We start from the raw sequence: 19,074 nt of genomic DNA, 5'->3' as shown, positions 1-19,074 counted from the left end.
CACGTCTCAAAAATCATTTAATATTTTTATAATAAGTTCTGGGTATATTGTCTTTGCCTTCTGCTATGAGTATTTGGATCACTGTTGGGTCATCTTTTCTTTAACCCTGGGCAAGGGACTTTTAAAAAATAATATTGAGACTTGACTGCAGGAGCTGTGGTTTTAAGAAAAACACCAAATATTGAGATGCATGATAAAATTGTGAGAGTTGGCCACACTGGATGTAACAGGGCTTTAGAGCATGCTGCTTTTTCAGCCTTTTAAGTCTATTAATTATTTAAGGACAGATCCAGACATGGAAGGCAAATTCCTTAACTTTATGTTAAGGAATGATGAGGAGCCATACTCAGGTTGAGCTGTATGTAGCCTTTATAAATGTAGTATTAACAAAGCCTGGATGATTTTCTAGTATCTCTGTGAGGAAAATATATTTTTAAACAATATAAAAGCATATTTATGGTTCATTTTGGAAAGAGATCAGCCGTGTTTGCAGCTGAAGACTACTGCTATCCAGAGTAAACCTTGAAAGGTGCAGCTTGGTGTGCAGATTTGTCAGTGCTGACTCACTGATGCTTTTGATCTTGGTCTAGTGACATCTTGCTTATTTGAAAAGTGGAGATGTAAACCCAGGTCTTAAATAGCACTGAAAGTTTATTGAATTTATATATAAAAATGATTTTTATGGTATGGATTTTGTTTGAGTTGTAGTGAAACGGTCACTGATTAGCTTCCTAAAAGTGAAGAGTTATCGGTTTATGCTGTCTAACTCATCTACACAGCAATGTAGGCTGTGAAATTATTTAGTGAGGGGTGGGAGGACAATTGCAGTCAGCAGGACCTCTTCCTAAAGGGCTAGTGTTGTCAAAAAAGTAAAACAAAATGATGTATGCCGTTAACAAAAGCACTTGGTGTTTAACTTCTTTGTTACTTGACTCTTTTCCTCCACCTAAAAAAAAAAAAAAAAAAAAAATCCTGAAGACATTCTGTCTCACAAATAGTCACCTGTGAAAGAAAGCAGGTAATATTTTTTTATCCCCCATCATAAGCAGAAATTTATAAATAAGAAAGAAGTTAAGTTTTGTCTAATTTGAAAAATTACTACTACTACTAAATGTTCAAAGATCATCTGAGACGGTGTAAATTTGACTGCATTTTGAATTAATATCATTTGTATTCTTCAGGAATTCATCCAAGATTGTTACCTTTTGGCCTTAAAAACAACTTGATAATTTTAAAAAGAACTTTTGCTCTCTTAGTGTATTTAAGTTGTAGAGGAGCTTGGGTCCTTTAAGCAGTATTTTGCCCTCTGGAGCCCTTAAAGCAGTAAACATAAAAAAACATTGTCTTGTGCATACATATTTTTTTATAACTTTTTATTCTGAGACCCAGTGAATTCACTCCCAAAAGATTGAACATATGTGTCATCTGTTATTAGAGACAGTATAATTTTAAAAATATCCCAATATTTCAATGAAGATCAAACATTGCTTGACTAGAAAAACTTGAACAGTAGCGGGAAGATATAGGAAAAAAAAAGAAAGAGGGTGGACCACAGTCTTATAATATAAACCACCCTCTGTAACAGAGATGTCCTGTTATCAGACCAAGAGAGAACTTACTGCAGGAATCTGTACCCACTTCCCCCTTAGTCAGATGATGGTTGATCTACTCCACTTAAATGTGGCCTTCTGGTTCCAGGCACTTTTCCGTATAGTCTTTTGGCAGTTTCCTCTTCCCTCTCCATCATGGCTTACAATAAAGTTGCATCTCATTGGTGGCAGTGTTGCTTGAGTGACAGAGCTGTTGTGACAGTATCATTGGAGGAGGCCACAGTTTGTAGTTGAAGTGATCTTCAGCTTTAAAAGCATGTAAGCTGATGTGTTTAAATATTGGAATACTTAACATTGTTTTAAATGCAGATGACCAAATCCTGAACTCCCTACTGAGGGTCATCAATGGGGAATTACTTGCTGAATTCTACTGGAAGTTATTACTCCATAAAAAGCTCAGGAATGATCCCTAAAGTTTTTCTGTTGTAAGTCAGTTTCTCTATATTGCAGTAGTACTGATTTAATTCTTTTAGTTATTGGTTTACACACTGTCACTTTTTTGTCACCAGCAATGCCATTGATACTAATTATAATTATGCTCTTCCCCCACTCCCAAGGAAAAACTACCTTGCAACTTCCAAGAAATGAGAAATGTTTGCTGTGAATTCTGAGTACTGCACTGCCTTTCATACCTGTATTGCTAGAGGCTGGGCTCATGCATAAATTGAGTACAACTGATTATGCCTTAACCCTGGTCTATGCTACACAGGTCAGCGTAAGGCAGCTGACGTTGACCTGTGTCATTGTACAAACTACAGACTTATTCCTACAAATGTAAGTGTCTTGTTACAGTAACATTATAATTCTACCTCTTTATGAAGCGTAGGGCTCATGTCAGTGTGCTTTTTCCAACATAACATAATGTTCTTTTTTTTTGAGCTATCCTATTAACATCTGCAGGATTGTTTTCATTAATCACTGGGCGATTAGTACCAATTCTGGGAGACTCCAGGCCAATCTTGAAGAGCAGGCAACCCTATGCACCGTTGACCAAAGTAGGGCAGCATGGATGTGAACCCCACATTGATTACTGTGGTAGGTGAAAGACAGCATAGTTGAAGTTGACTCATATTTTGAGTGTAGGCCATGAAGGGGGGAGGGGCCTCGAGTGGAAGGGGTGGGGCCAGGATACTTCCGGGTTTCCCACCCTCAGACCATGATTGGCCAGGAGGTGGGGGAGCACCTTTGCCCGCTCCCCCTTCAGCCTAGGTGCCCATGACCCTGGCTGGGAGGAGACTTTCCATGCTTCCCGGGCCCCAGGTTTATCAGGACCTGGGGGCGGGGGAGCGCGCGAAGTCTCCTTCCGCCCAGCCAGGAGTGCATGTCACTTCTAAGTGCTCCTTGCTGAGCATGGTCAGAGTGGAGGAAACTTTGCACACGCTCAAGCCCTGATTGGCCTGGAGGTGGGGAAGCATGTGAAGCCTCCTCCCGCCATGCCAGGAGCACCTGGGCTGTGTCTAGACTGCATCCCTTTTCCGTAAAAGGGATGCAAATTAGACACATCGCAATTGCAAATGAAGCGGGGATTTAAATCCCCCCCCCCTAAAAAAAGGGGGGATTTAAATCCCCTAAAAAAAAGAAGGGATCTTTCGGAAAAGGCTTTATTTTCCGAAAGATCCCCGTCTAGACTGGCGCTTTTTTCCAGCAAAGCTCCGAGCCGGAAAAAAGCGGCAGCCATGTTTATGCAAATGAAGCGGGGGGGATTTAAATCCCCACTTCATTTGCAATTGCGATGTGTCTAATTTGCATCCCTTTTACGGAAAAGGGATGCAGTCTAGACACAGCCCTGGTGTTTCCAAGCACCGCATGCTCCCCCTGTCCCCAGGCTCTAATTGGGGCAGGAGAGCGGCAGGACTCTGTGGGCCAGATCCACCCACTTGGCAGGCTGGATCCAGCCCGCGGAGGCTGTTTTGCCCACCCTGGCATAGACCTTAGAGTGGAGATGGATTCTGATGCTGTGGCAATGTTATTGGATAAAGCTGCAGTTTGATTTAGATCGGTTTTATAAAACTGGTGTCTGTTAGCAATTTGATTGTTTTCTGGCTTAGGTAGTGCTCATCTAGTTTTGTTTGCAATCAGCGGCAGTTTTGTGTGTCGGAATGTTTATGAATTAGTATCTTATTGTTTTGTGTTTCCTGTGGAAATCATGTGTGTGATTTCAATTATTTGAAGTAAAGCTTTAAGCATCCTGATTAAAAACATACTTTGCCCACAGGAGGGAAGGAAGTAGTGATAGTGGAGACTCTGTTGTTTAAAGTCCATTTATTTAATACACTGTTAAATCATTAATATGATGCAGAGTGAAACAACAATACTGAACAAGGATTTTGCGGTGGTTATATTTATAATGGCGATGTCTTTTTCAGAGTTCAAATGTTGATCATGTAGAGTTACTGTCTTAATGTACTAAATAGTTTTCGTAAGTTGATTGGAATTTAACCTTGTAACTTAGAATTTTGTGTTTGAAAAAAATCAGATAATGTTTTCTTAGTTCTTTAGATGCCTTTAAAAAACTTCTGTACAGCTAGAAATAATGGATAGAAACAGGTTCAAACTTGACATTGTACAGCTTTAAATCTGCTGGAAAAAACAGTGCACTGTGCTGCTGAATATCATTTAGTTCTTACAGCTGGTAATCCCATGGCAGAGTTAATAGTATTTGCTGTAAGTTTATACCAGCAGTCCCAGAATGCATTTACTACTGCTTAGAAAAATTAAATTTGGTCACTTAATAAAAAAGCAGTGATATTTTTAAGTCTACTATAGGTCTGCACATTTTGAGGGCACTGTTTTCTCTCTGCATGTCTCACTAGATGGTGAGCAATATATCAGCAATATTTTCCGGTTATATTCTAACATGTACTGTTGCATAAGGACAGAATTTCCTGTGTGTGTTGGAGGGAGTAAATATAGTGCATAATTTTTTTATTATAAATATGTGTATATATTGTTTTTCATCCCGAAGGATCCCAGAATGCTTTACAATCTGTAGCAATACAGAAATTCTTTAAACTCAATTGAAATACAGTCGCTTTTGGGACTGAACAAGTCAGCTGTGTGAAAGTGCATGACAGCACAGTAAAACAATTTTATCACAGGAAGTAAATTAAATATATAGAATATATTACCAATTAAATATATATGTAGCATATAATTACACTGAAATTAGCAAAGTGCACAAATGTAAAGACATGGAATCCTGAATAACCTCTAGTAGTAAAGATTTCAGGTTTATATTTTCTAAATAATTAGCATTTTTAATGGCACAATGTCTTCTTACTATATTGACTCAAAGAGAATGCTAGGGAGTCACCAACAGTACTTGCTACAACATTCAGGGTTTTTCATCCATAACTGCACTTTCTTTCCATGCTGCTTTTTACATGCATGGAACACTCCTCAGAATCATTTAGAAGGCCACTACTCTTTCCACATTTAAATCCCATCTGAGGATGCTCTTCTACCATGCAGCTGTCAGAAAGCTAACTGACTAATAATAGCAAAAGCTGAGGGGCAGTTGGGATATATTAGATATTTAATTAAAATAACAATACAGCATTTTCAGGGTGGAGGGGAGAAGAGTTGTATTAACAAACATTAATTGCTCTGACCACTTTACTTGTTGCACCTGATTGTCTTACCTTTAGCTGTTGTTTTTTTTTTGGAGGGTGGGGGGTGGCTTAGGGATTTTTTTTGTATTGTATACTCTTAAATCCTTTGAATATGGAAGACACCATCTTGAAGTCTCAAGGCTCAATCCTGCAAGGTGCTAAATGAAGTTCTGAGGGGCCTTGGACTCCCTCTTCCGTCCCAAAGTCAGTGGGACTCAAAAGCTAGCAGATCCTTAGAGGATTGACCCCACAGTCCTTACTTGCTGTGATTAATGACTTCACTCGCTTGAGCACAGATGCTCATGTGCATAACTGTTTGGTGAATGGGCCCTAACTAACTAGCTGCAGAGTGAAGAGAAATGCAAAAAGTAAACAAACAGGAGGAAAAGGGGTGGCGGAGGGAGAGGGAATCTTAAATCTTCCAGTTACTGGTAAATGTAGAAATCTTGGGGGATCCTTTATCAGTAAAAGGATTAAAAGAAGGTTCAGGTAGCTTTGTGAAATAACTTGGTGTCCTTTTTTAAAAAAAATAATCTTAAGTACGGAAGTATGTGGAATAATGTTAAATTATTACAGTAATCACAAGTGGGGTGTTGCTATTTGTCTGAATTGTTACACTTGTACTGATCATCTTGGACAAGTATCAGTAATGCTGTGTTTGGGTATTTTATTTTTCAGAGCTGTTGAGTCACAGACTGAAGGACAATGCTCCCCACCAGACTCACTTTGGAGGCGATACAGTGAATTTGAGTTGCTGAGGAATTATTTGTTAGTTAACTATCCACATATTGTTGTTCCACCTTTGCCAGAAAAAAGGGTAAAAAAGTTGAAATTTCAGCTCACTTTGCTTTACATGTAGCATTGAATTTAGCTGCTTTTAACTTTATTCTGTTCACACAGGCTGAGTTTGTTTGGCATAAGTTATCAGCAGATAATATGGATCCAGACTTTGTGGAGAGACGAAGGATTGGTTTGGAAAACTTTCTAGTACGTGTGGCTTCACATCCCATCATTTGCCAGGACAACATTTTTTATTCCTTTTTAACACAGGTATTATAAAAAGGTGTTCTTTGTTGCTAAGTCCTTCCCTCCACTTCTACTTTATTCAGCTTTTAAATATTAAGCACTGAACTTTTCTTCAGTGACTTATAAACTATTGCCTGCTCTACATCTGCATTAGGGATGCTAAATTGTGGATAATTGACTAATCAAATAGTCGGTGCATTTTGTATCCACTATTTGACTATTCGTCAGGGCATCTCTGCCTTTGAAGTGTAGAAACAGCCCTAGGGCTGTTGCTACACTTTAAAGGTGAAGCACCATGTGGAACCCTGGGTTAGGTGGGGACTCCCCAGCTGACCCCAGGCTCTGTACGGCGCTGCCACTTTGAAATGCTGCCGCTGGAGCCCAGTGATTCAAAGCAGCAGCACCATACGGAGCCCGCGATCAGCTAGGGAGTCCCCCGCTGATCCTGGGCTTCACATGGCGCTGCCGCTTTGAAATGCTGGGAGGTGCCTGACTCCAGGCTCCCAAGGCAGCGTTTGAAAGTGGCAGCGCCGTGTGGAACCCGGGGTCTGGCCCCAGGCTGAACTCAGCGCTGCCACTTCGAAGTACACCCTTCTCTCCCCTCTCTCCCGCTGCCTCTTTCTGATAGAGGCAGCAAAAGGGAGGGAGCAACTTGTCGACTAGTCCTTCACATCCCTATTCTGCATTAACAGATATTTAGCATATTGTACATTTTACTGCAGTCAGCATACTGACCTATTTTTTTTTTGCGTCGGGGGCATTTGGATACAACTGACTAACTTATTAAACCATATGTGGTTTGAATCTTTGTGTCCACGCAGGGCTCTAAAATTTCTATCCATATCCACATATGTATCTACAAAAATGAGCTGCCGATAGTCACATCTGCGGATGTCAATACCCACAGATATAAAGTAGATAAGCAGGGCTCTCTGAATATTGGCTATTTCATACCCTAGTCTGACTGCTGTAATCAACTTGACTTCTCTCACTGTTGCTCCACAGTGTCAACTGTGGGGGAAGTACAGAACTAAAGTTTATTGCCATTCAGGTTGCACTGTAAAGCTGTCTGAAATCTCTTTTTTGACTTAGAGTTTTGAGTACTTACTGAGGTGTTAATTTGTCTTTTTTTAATCTGCATTGTGTGCCTAGTAGGTTGTGATATTACATTTTACACATTGGGATGAAATAAATGAACATAGTTATACATACATACATACATACATACCCTCTTGAACCATGAAGTATAATTCTTGAATCCCCTTTTGGTGTTTAAATGGTTGAATTATTTCATTTTCACATCTCCAGCTTATTATTTACGTAGGCAAACTATACTGTTAGTTCTTTTAAATCTATCTGGATAACATTACAGGCGGCTAGACCTGGTAACTTCCAAGATCCCTTCCATTTCTACATTTGTATGATTAATTCCTCCAGCTATTTAATCCTTTTTTCTTGCTTTTCTCTTAATTTACTCCAATGTGTCAAGAATTGTCTTTGTTGTAAGTCAGCATCCAGGACTATATCTGGTATCTTAGGTACAGTCTTATAAGAATTAGTATCCTTTCCTTTGCTCAAATAAGATTGAACTTAGGTTGCCATTTGTTACTGATGCTAGTAGTAATCATCATGAGAAAGTTGGCTTAAGGAAGACTAGCTTAATTAAAATTTACAGGAAATTGGCATAAACAAAGAGACCTATGGCATGTTAGCCCTGGTTTACACTAGGGATGTAATAGTGTCGTCAATTAACCGATAAGCAAAGCTTATCGGTTAATACTACAGACTGCATGCATTCTACCCTCCCACATATCACCAGTACATTTTTTAGCAGGCTAGCCAGCAGCCCAGCTCAGTCCTGGCTCGTGATACAGAGGCGTGGAATGACAGAGGGCTCCTCGGGAGTGGGGCTGGAGTTCCACTGGCTGCTGGCGCACCCCCAGGGACTATGAAATAGTCACGTAACTGATAAGAATTCACGAGGTTAATCGACTATTAAGTTAACCGATATTTAACATCCCTAGTCTCCCCTTATTTTGAAGTAATAAGCAGAGCATCCACACTACCAAGCCCGTTATTTTGAAATAGCGAGCTAGTTATTTTGAAATCTGTACTCCTGCTTTTTTCCTCAGGGAATAACGCTTATTTTGAAATAGTGTTAGTGTGGTTGCTCCATTTCTGCTATTTCAAAATAACTACTCCCAGAGTAATTTGAAGTAATTACTCCCCAGTGCTTCATGGGTCTCTTAGTCGAGGTAGTGTGTTCACAGTAATGAAACCTGCTTCGGATTAATTTTGAGGCTCCCCTGTAGTGGGGGTATGCTATTTTGGGAGTTATTTCAAATCTAGTTATTGTGAAATAAGAGTAGACGTACCCCTAGAGACTAAAGGATTTATTAGGGCATAAACTTTTGTGGGGAAAAACCACTTGGAGTGGAAGTTGAGAGAGAGAGAATGAATGAATGAATGAATAAATAAATAAATAAAAGGAAGAAGTTGCTTGTGTTTATTAAGCTAATCAAGTTAGGGTGGAAGTATGTCATTCACAGCATTTGATGTGGAGATGTGAATATCCAGAAAGGGGAAATTGACATTGTAATGCATTAACTAGTTGAGAGCCTTATTTACCCCTGCTTTCTTAATATTATTTCTTATTTGTGAAAGTTTCTCTATTACAGTTCAGCTCACAACGGCTTCAAAGTAGGAATAAGATCCTCCGGAAAAGGGCTTTTTTTTCCGGAGGATCAGGGCCAGTGTAGACGCTCTTTTCCGGCTTTTCTAAAAGCCGGAAAAAAGCGGCGGACATTTTTATTTAAATGCCGCGGGGGATATTTAAATCCCCCGCGGATTTCCCTATTACGACCTGTGAAATTAACATGCCCCTTTCGGAAAAGGGGCCAGTGTAGACGTAGCCAACATGTATAGTATTCTTCTGTGGGTTAAGAGGAATGTATTGTGAACAAATAGAATGTTTATCACCTGAGTTATCTAGACAATATAGAAGAACAGTTTTCAATTTTAAGTTTGAACATTGCCATTATACCACTTCAGTTTCTTGACTTTTTTTTATTACATAAATAATATGTCCTATTTTGGAGGTGCGCTGTTTTGAAAAGTGGTTCATTCATTTGGACTTAGCAGATGGTGTAATTAGCTAGAAATCAGGCAGACTGGGGCCTCCTCTCAGTGTCAGTCCTGGAGTTGGTATTGGCTGGAAACATTAAAGAAGTGACTCTGCCATTACCCCTCTTCTTATAAAATATAAATCGCTCATCAGACAAGAATCTTTTTAAGTACATGGGATAATGCAGCCTGCAGCTGTCATATAGTGAAGGGACAAGTTGTAAAGAGGGGTGATGGATAAGCATAACTGACCTATTATTCTAAAAGGAAGGTTTTTTAAAACTTGGTCTGGAGGGCAGGACTTAGCCAAAGTTTGGATGCTTGTGGTTCCCACATAATCCAAAGAGGATTCTCCAGTGTCCTTTCTTCTTACAAATGATGCTATTATCATGTGTCTTAGAGCTTGTGCTTGCTGTGTGTTTATCAAAGAGAATTACTGATGTGAAACTTTTATTTCTAGGAAGGCGGATGGAAAGAAATGGTGAATGAAACTGGGTTTCAGTTAAAGGTAATTATTGTATGCATTGTAACTGTGTGAACCAGTCTGACCACAATTGAAGACATGTAATTCGGTGTCTGTGCAGAGTTATGCTTGCTGTTATGTTAAAAATAGCAGGCCCATGATAAACTGCATAATTTTGACCATATAAGGAAACAGTGTAGCACTGGTGTTATGTAACAGATAATTAGCAGATTTCATAAGTGAAGGAAGCTTTGACAGGTCATTTAATCTGTCCATGATTCATATGTAACACAATGTAGAATTAATGTTAAGAATTATGAACCCTGTATTTTTACACCAACCTAGACAAATAACATGCCAAAGCAAGACTATTAAAGCCAGCTCTAAAGGTTGGCAGCCTTGAAGTAGAGGTTGTTTATTTAGGGTGAAGAGGTGGGACATGCCAATAGAAACTGAAATACTTTAGCCAAAGCTCTGAATACAGTTCTGAGTGAATTTTGAGATACACCTTGGGCTTTGATATGATAAGTTAGGAACCTCAGGAAAACCTGAGCTAAACAGAAGAAAAGCAGAGATGGCCAAGACCAGATGTCTCTGATTGGACAAGTAGCCAAAAGGGCCATAGGGGAAAGAGGACAGTGCTCCCTAGTAATGAAAGTAATCCAAGATATATCTGCCTAGTTTAACTGTTGCTGAGTCTCATACTAGAGACGTTATGCAGAATTTTATTTGCTTAATTAGACTCATTTGAATTAGTTTTGTGGTAGTCATACTCCTCTGACTTCTTATAGGAAGCAGTTGAGAAGAAAATTGAACACCTGTTTAGGACAGACTCCTAACAAGAGTAACCCATACTCTGATCACAGTCAATAGTGGGAGAGGGAGAACTGGTGGAGGACAGGCAGGAACACAGACAAAGTATGGATCCATGGGAATTTGTTGACCGATGCAACTTTTGTGCATAGCCAGTTGTACTCTAGTCTCTGTGGGTGCAAAATATAGTGTCTAAGTCGTCTTCGCGCAGGCTCAGATACATGTGTCTAGTTCTCTTGTTTGCAAAGAAAATCTTTCGAATGTGAACTGTGTGTGAATAAATGGAGTACCATTGTCCTGATTCTGCTGAAAGCCTGAAAAAAGTTCTGGGGTGTGATCTGCCCCATTAATGATAAGATGGTTTAATGTTGGCATCTAATGCTGATGGCAATTTGGCTTTAATTCACTGCTGATTGTATTATTGGGTACATCCTGCTAACGTCCTTATCCCATAATTTCAAACTACTTTCCTAGTGTGAAAATCTGCATCTACATATCCTTTGTCCACCTACTACCCATTTAGCCAGAATGGGTAGGAATGGTGTCCTTAGCCTCTGTTTGTCAGAGGCTGGAAATGGATGACAGGAGAGGGATCACTTGATGATTACCTGTTTCCCTTCATTCCTTGGGGAATCTGGCATTGGCCACTGTCGGAAGACCAGATACTGCACTAGATGGACCTTTGGTCTGACCTAGTATGGCCGTTCTTATGTACCAGAGCCTCTAGCTTCCGTCCCTGCCAAAACATGTAGCAAATACATACCACATCTTCAGTGCTTCAATAAAGATGCTGCAACTAATTGAAAATTAAAAATATAGAGGCAGAGTTAAATAAATTTAATTTAAGATTTAATTAAATATTACACTAATACAATATTATTTTTACATATTTTTCCTACTAAATGAGAATGGAGTTTTTATTTATCTGAAGCTGCTGCAGAATTTAGGGTCTCTGACACACAATTATGATTAAATATCTGTGCTTTTGTGGTGGACCTTTGTCTTGGGGTGTCCCTTCTAGCACCGGTAGGCATCCAGGACCTTTAATCTAGGTGCAATTTCTTTATGACACTAGAGTCCTGAAAGCGGACTCTTAACAATAACAAAAAAAAAAGTTTGTAACGAACTGTTCAGCTCTATACATTGAGGCATATAGAGAACTGAAACACTTAATGGAGAATGGGATTTTCCATGTAGCGATTAAGGGTCAATGTTCAGTGGAAAAAATAGGTGACGCAAGAAGACAAGTATTCCTTATCATTTATCAGCCAAGGAGTTAAGCTGTAAATTCAGGAAGAAATATAAATGGCACATAATAGTAGAGGGGAAACAGTGTGAGAGGGGTAATAAAGTGGTATATTAAAAAGATAAAATATTATAAATGTAAAAGATGCACGTGCAGAAATAGGAATAACATTTTCAATGGTTTTCCTTAGTATTCATTTCATTTGCCAGAATGACCACATTTTTATTAACTTTTTGATTATTTATGGGCTGCTATGTGGATGTAACATCTGCTTGACAGACCTTTTTGGAAAAACTTAATCTTATCCCTGCACTGCTTCTGTAAGTGTTAAAAACTACGGAAGACAATTTTCTGAACCATCATTTAAAATTACTGATAGCACATCATATTTTGCAATGCATTCAGATGGTACCTTTAATTCATGTTTTTAAATGGTATATCTCTTATACCTTAAAATCATCAGTTAATGAAAGCTTCTGTTTTAGTCTGCTTGATAACAGTAATGACAAACACTTGTTAGTTGTATTGAAAATGGTGGGAAGATCATAAGAGATTTTATTAAACTTTTAGGAATAACTTAACGTAGATACATCAAAATAATAGTGGAAGAAGGAGAAAATCATGACGTGTAAGAGCAAGTGAGACAAATATAGCTTCTGTTTCAATGGTCAGGAAAACATGATCTCTTGAGTTCATTTAGCTTTATTGAAATGTAGGTTACTTGAGTGGGGAAGAAGGGACCCAAAGAACAACAGTGAAATTCCTGCAAAATATTCAAAATAAACAATTGTCTCAGGACAGATGATATCTTAGGTAAAATATGAGATAAAACAATTGCCATTCTGCTTTCTAGGTTTCAGACAGTGTGCATGGTTATTTTCTCTCTGGAATCTCTGCTTCCCTAAGGAAAATGTTAACTCTTTATAAAATAAAAGGGAATGGAGCCTTTCTGTTTCGTTTGCTAAACCTTGCTTTTACACATTGTTTCTTTGCTGAATGTGAAAATGTTTTTAATAAGCTAATTGACTTGGTTCCTTATGATAGTTTAATAATATCAGAGGCAGATTTATACTTGGAGTGCATAGTTATGCAGGACCAGAAGCAGAACATGGGCCATTTGCTGTCATTTTTCCCTGACTTCAAAGAGTTTGCAGACTAATTAGATACTGCAGTACATTAGTCAAACAGATGAAGAGGCTGTGTTTAAACCAGGGAGGTTTATTTATTTATTTTGGATTGCCTTGGCTACCCCCTGGCTAAAATTCTGTCATTGCCGGCTAAAATTCTGTCATTGCCAGCTATAATGCTTTTCCCCTATCCCCAAATACTGAAATTTAGAACATGTTTAAAAATTCTTTCAAGCTTTTTTGCTCTAGGAGGACAAAACACAATGCACTCCAGTCATACTTAATCTGAGGGAGGGAAAACCTGGTGTACAATTCTTTTTTCTCCTCCTTCCTAACCCGCACCTCCTAACTCTCAACAAAACTTCACTGTCTGTTCCTGAGCACAAATCCAATACCTCTTTTTAACTGCTCTGTTCATATTGTCATCCAGTTTTTGCTTATATGCTTGAAAGCTACCTGACTGTGTTAGTTGACAGCCAATTCCACTTCAAGTATTCACTCCATTTAACCACCTCTTTAAATTCTTTTTGAATCTATTCTCAATTTAGAAAAATGTCCAGAACCCTATACAAACTTGTTCTAGTTTTGATAACCCTTACCTAGCTTGTAGTATGATTTTGTTTGAAATTAGAATATAAAAATGGTAAAATTCTTAATGCACAATAAGTCATGCTGTGTTATTTCCTCCTCTATGCTTCATTAATAGTAAAGAGTTTGTAAGACAGATTGTGCCTTAGTTACACCTATAAAACTCCATTGGCATCAAAAGAGGGCAGAATTTGGCCCTGGAATGGAATGTAGTTAATCCTTTTGATTCATTCACAACTTAATTTAGAATTGACTATTTTGCTCTCCCAGAGAACTCTTAGCGCTGTAGTTTCAACAGCTGTCTGTAAAGCAAGCAAATAGATTCAGAGTGCTCAGATGAAACAGATTGCATAACTAAGGTGCTGCCAGTCTTAACACCTGTCATTTGCCTTTGTTAAAAACTAGCTAATCTATTTTTAAATAAAATATTAATAATATAAAAAGTCCTTCCTTTACAATTTGAGTGGTGTCTATAGGGGGTCTGGGATATTTGTCCCTCAGTCGGTAGAATGCTGGGATTGTTTGGGAAAGAAACATAACTACTTGAAAATTATTCCTTTTTATTCCTAGGCCACACTTTGGCATGACAGCTACTGATGAGTATTATACAAATCACAGTAGCAGAATTACTTTTTAATTGAGCTCAGATATTGTTCTCAGCCTGCTACCAACATGAGATGAGATCCTAGCATCAAGGTATTAGACTAAAATTCAAACACAGTACAGCTTGAACACTATGTGAAGAGAGGTAAGATAGTCTCATACCAGTGCCAATCTCATAAATAGAAGTTACAGAAAAGCTTATGAAGGGAAAGTTTCCACACTAACTCCAGGAGAGCACTGGGTTCTACTGGAATCAGTTTCTAAATAACTTTTTAAAAAAATTGTTCCTAAGACTTGCTAACTTGGATGCAATTGATGCACAAAATATTACTCCTGTCACAAACATTGTTGCTAAAAACTCTCTCTACCAGAAGGTATAGTTGTGAATTATGACTCTTAGTGACAGCTATTTGCACCAGAAATAGTGGCATGATTTGCTTTCAGCAGTGTAATGTGCACAGGAAAGTAAACTCTTGAACACAGGCCTACTTTTTTAAACCTACTTCTTTTAATTTGAAGAAGGATTAAGCTAACATGAACTCAGGTAACCTCTGAGGAAGACTATCCACATAGGGACTCCATGTGTTCCAACTTACCACCTTTCACCTTTAATTTGTCGTAATTTTTTTTAGTATCTCCATGTAGCCATGCTCTTAAAGGCCTTATTATCTGAGGGTAGGGACTGACTTCTTGCACGTACAGTGTCTAGCACAGTGGGGTCCCACTGACCAGGATATGTAGATATTACAGTGATAGGAACCACAGTAAAACAAATAACATAAGTGGAGGTCTGTTGCTTTTTTATAAACACAAAAAATCATTAATTCTAAAAAATTAAGCCACAAACGCAAGAATTAGTGTTGGGAATTCTATCCATGCTTGCAACAGAAGTATAGAATATCTTTTTTCAAAAACAGAACAGAAAGTTTAATTTAGGCAACTGTTTGTCATTACTGATGAAAATCTAGTGATCCAACTTGTGATTTAATATAGCAGTTTCCTATCTACTGAAAATTAACACTGCATCAAAAAGCTGGCATTAATTCTCATCCATAGACAGATATATTTTCCTCTGCAGTAACTCTTCAAATGAGAGAACACAATAGATTTGCGTTTCATGCCAATGGGGAACTATTTTTAGTAATTCAGAGCATATAAAAGTCATTTCCACTATTAGTTTTATTTGGTTTGAAAAAATACAGAAGATAATGTGTCTATATGGCCTTAGACCTACTTGCATCAACTGAAAAGAATGTAGGGTTATATATCTTAATTTTGTGGCTTGTGTAATATTTTAAGAAAATAATATTTTGCTCGGGTTTAGGGTTATACTAGTGTAATGTTATTGGATACTATTTACTTGCTAATTCACAGAACAGTTTAGATTTCTAGTGCGGACCAGTCTTTAACAGCAGTCTGACATCAACTCATACTTGTTCAGTACATTTGAAATCTTTGAAGAAGTACTGTGATAGACAACTACAGCTCTCTACTGTGACTGCCAGCAAAGAGAATTTGTTGCTTGATGTTTTTGAAATATAATTGCATTATGGCACTTTTTTTTCCAGGCAGACTCCAGATTAAAAGCTCTTAATGCAACATTCAGAGTGAAAAACCCAGACAAGTAAGATTTTTCATACTAATTATAATTGTAATTATGAATGGTAGTGTATTCTAGCTATGTATCAGAGGGGTAGCCGTGTTAGTCTGAATCTGCAAAAGCAGCGAGGAGTCCTCTGGCACCTTATAGACTAACTGAAGTGTAGGAGCATAAGCTTTCGTGGGCAAAGACCCACTTCGTCAGATGCATCTGACGAAGTGGGTCTTTGCCCACGAAAGCTTATTCTCCTACACTTCAGTTAGTCTATAAGGTGCCAGAGGACTCCTCGCCGCTTTTGTGTATTCCAGCTATGTAATTTTTCATTTTGGAATGTATGCTATCTGTACATTTAAAAAAAATCTCTGTGACAAACCTAATAAGGGACAGTAAAAAGTGGCTTGAAAAATCCAGTTTACAAGGGGCATGTCTGCACAGTAGGGCTAAACTCGAAATAAGCTATGCAACTTAAGCTATGTCATTTGCGCAGCTTTAGTAAAAATAGCTTATTTTGACTTTAGGCATATCTACAAAACACTTACTTCAAAATAACCCTTCCCCCCCCCCAATTTCCCTTATTCCTCATACGTTGAGGTTTACAGAAGTTTGAGTAAGAAGCCTGTTATTTTGAATTTATTTTGAAATAATGGGTTTGCTATGTAGACATGCCCAGGGATAGCAGGGGAAACTTAAGGGAAATGCCATCACTTTATGCAGAATATAACAAAATAGCAAAAAACATTTCCCAAAGTGAACTGAAAGCAAATTGATATAGTGGTACTTTCCTAAACCAGCAAGTGTATGGCGCTAATATCTCGTGTATATGTATATGTATACGCACACACACATATGCACTTGCCAGTGGTGCAGTTCATAATTTTCCTTCCAAGCTGACATTTTCACAGCTGCCATTGGGCAACTCAGATCAGTTTCCGTCTACTGTGTCTTGGGAAGCTGTTAGCCAGAGGACTAACCTGCAGAGCTGGCTAGAGGACTCGCTAACAGGCTGAAGTGTGGGGAGTATATAATAGTTCATTTCAGCCAGAAGGAGATGGTATAGGACAGTGGTTTCTGAAACAGTGGGTCAAGGTGTCAGATAGTTCCAAAGGTATTAGCTTCTTCCTTTCCCTGAGGTCCTCAACCCCTTCTCAGCCCCAGGCCCCGCCTTCCCTCAAGGCTCTGCCTATTCCCACTCCTGCTCTGCTGCCTCCTGCTAGGTCCATTCCCTCCCCTAAGCACCCTGTCCCCACTCCTCCTCCCCACAGAGACTCCTGCACACCATGGAACAGCTGATCATGGCGGGTGGATGGTGCTGGGAGAGAGGCAAGGAGCTGGTCCCCAGTAGGTGCTAAGCACAGACTAATTTCTTTCTGTGGATGCTCCAGCCCCGGTGCCTATGGACAGTTCATTATGTCTAGGGCTGAATTAAGCCACTATTGGACCCTGGCCTATGCAAAAATATACTTCTCCAAGCCTGGTGTGAAAAAGAAAATACAAATAGGAAGGGAGTGGGGTTTTGGAGAGGTAGCCTGCTCTGCATTCACCCCACAGTGGTGCTCGTTTCCCATTGAATGGAGCATGATTTCCCCACTGTAGCTAATGAAACCTTGTGCACGTGGCTTCAGCGCCACGCAGGTTTGGCCACCTCAAATATGGTGGCACTGAGATCCTGTGTGGCAGGTTGCAACACATGGGGTGGGGAGCTGGGCCCTGCCTCATGAGACAGAAGCTGTCTGCAGGTGGGCCTACTCTCCCAGATACCCCCAGGCTTTTCAGTGGACCAGGATTAGGATTGCAGTGCCAGATTGAAGTGTGCACTTACGTAATGGTGAGTAAAACCAACCAGAAAGGGATGAAATGCAGTTAATGCATCCCCTCAGTAGAACATTGGAACCACCTATACAAGAGAGTGTCTCTCTCTTTCTCTCTCTCTCTAGCACCTAGGAAAGTGGCACAGGAGTAAAATAGCAGAGATTCCTGGAGCTCCCAGGATAGTCTGTAATGGGACAGAAGGAACCAAGAGACAAAGTGCATAACTGGCTGAATAACCATTCTCAGAGAGTAGTTATTAATAGTTCACAGTCATGCTGGAAGGGCATAACAAGTGGAGTTCTGCAGGGGTCAGTTCTGGAACCATTTATGTTCAAAATCTTCAACAATTTAGATGTTAGCATAGAAAGCACGCTTATTAAGTTAGCAGATGATACCAGCCTGGGAAAGGTTGCAAATGCTTTGGAGGATAGGGTCATAATTCAAAATGATCTGAACAAACTGGAGAAATGGTCTGAGGCAAATAGGATGAAGTTTAATAAGGACAAATGCAAAGTACTCCACTTAGGAAGGAACAGTCAGTTTCACACATACAGAATAAGAAGCGACTGTCTAGGAAGGAGTACTACAGAAAAGGATCTAGAGGTCATAGTGGACTACAAGGTAAATATGAGTCAACACTGTGATGCCATTGGGGGGGAAAAACCCCAAAATATTATTCTGGGATGCATTAACAGGAGTGTTGTAAGACATGAGAAGTAATTATTCGGCTCTACTCTGCACTGATTAGGCTTCAGTTGGAGTACTGTGTCCAGTTCTGGGCACCACATTTCAAGAAAGATGTGAAGAAATTAGAGAAGGTCCAGAGAAGATCAACAAAAATTATAAGTCTAGAAAACATGACCTGTGAGGGAAGACTGAAAGACCTGGGTTTGTTTAGTTTAGAAAAGAGAAGACAGGAGACATGATAGCTGTTTTCAAGTGCCTAAAGAGATGTTACAAAAAGGAAGGAGAAAAATTGTTTTCCTTGATCTCTGAGAGGTCAAGAAGCAATGGGCTTAAATTGCAGCAAGAGAGGATTAGGTTGGATGTTAGGAAAAACTTCCTTACTCTCAGGGTGGTTAAACACTGAAATAAATTGCCAAGGTAGATTATGGAGTCTCCATCAGTGGAGATATTTAAGAGCAGGTTAGACAGACATATATCAGGAATGATCTAGATGCCCTGTGAGGGCAGGGGACTGGACTAGATGACCTCTCACGGTCCCTTCCAGTTCTAGTATTCTTTGATTCTTCCTTCCAACACTATGGTGCTCCTTAACATTCATCAGAAACTAAAGGATGGAACTCTAAAGAAGGTATGTGAAGAGATGATTCCTTCCTCTTTTCTAGCATCTAAAAGTAGGATTGGGCCCTTGTTTGGATATTATTGCCTCCTCCCCAATATTTTTTCATTAGTCTGTGACTGTTAGTGTTAGGGTTTGGATTTTTTACCAGG

The 19,074-nt window shown here is 39.2% G+C and overlaps 1 protein-coding gene across 1 annotated transcript in view; it reads left to right on the top strand.

Annotated features, from left to right (window-relative positions):
- The window catches only part of SNX4 (sorting nexin 4), a 58,432-nt gene that overhangs the window by 13,179 nt on the left and 26,179 nt on the right, over positions 1 to 19,074 (top strand). Inside the window, exons 3-6 of the mRNA XM_006137659.4 lie at positions 5,900 to 6,038; positions 6,122 to 6,271; positions 9,831 to 9,878; positions 15,779 to 15,834. Coding sequence (XP_006137721.1) covers positions 5,900 to 6,038; positions 6,122 to 6,271; positions 9,831 to 9,878; positions 15,779 to 15,834 — 393 coding nt within the window. The remainder of the gene's footprint in view (positions 1 to 5,899; positions 6,039 to 6,121; positions 6,272 to 9,830; positions 9,879 to 15,778; positions 15,835 to 19,074) is intronic.

Source organism: Pelodiscus sinensis, chromosome 7 (assembly GCF_049634645.1).
Source record: "Pelodiscus sinensis isolate JC-2024 chromosome 7, ASM4963464v1, whole genome shotgun sequence".
Classification (NCBI taxonomy): domain Eukaryota; kingdom Metazoa; phylum Chordata; order Testudines; family Trionychidae; genus Pelodiscus; species Pelodiscus sinensis.
Note: the sequence above shows the minus strand (reverse complement) of the source record. Positions and strands in the feature narration are given on the sequence as shown.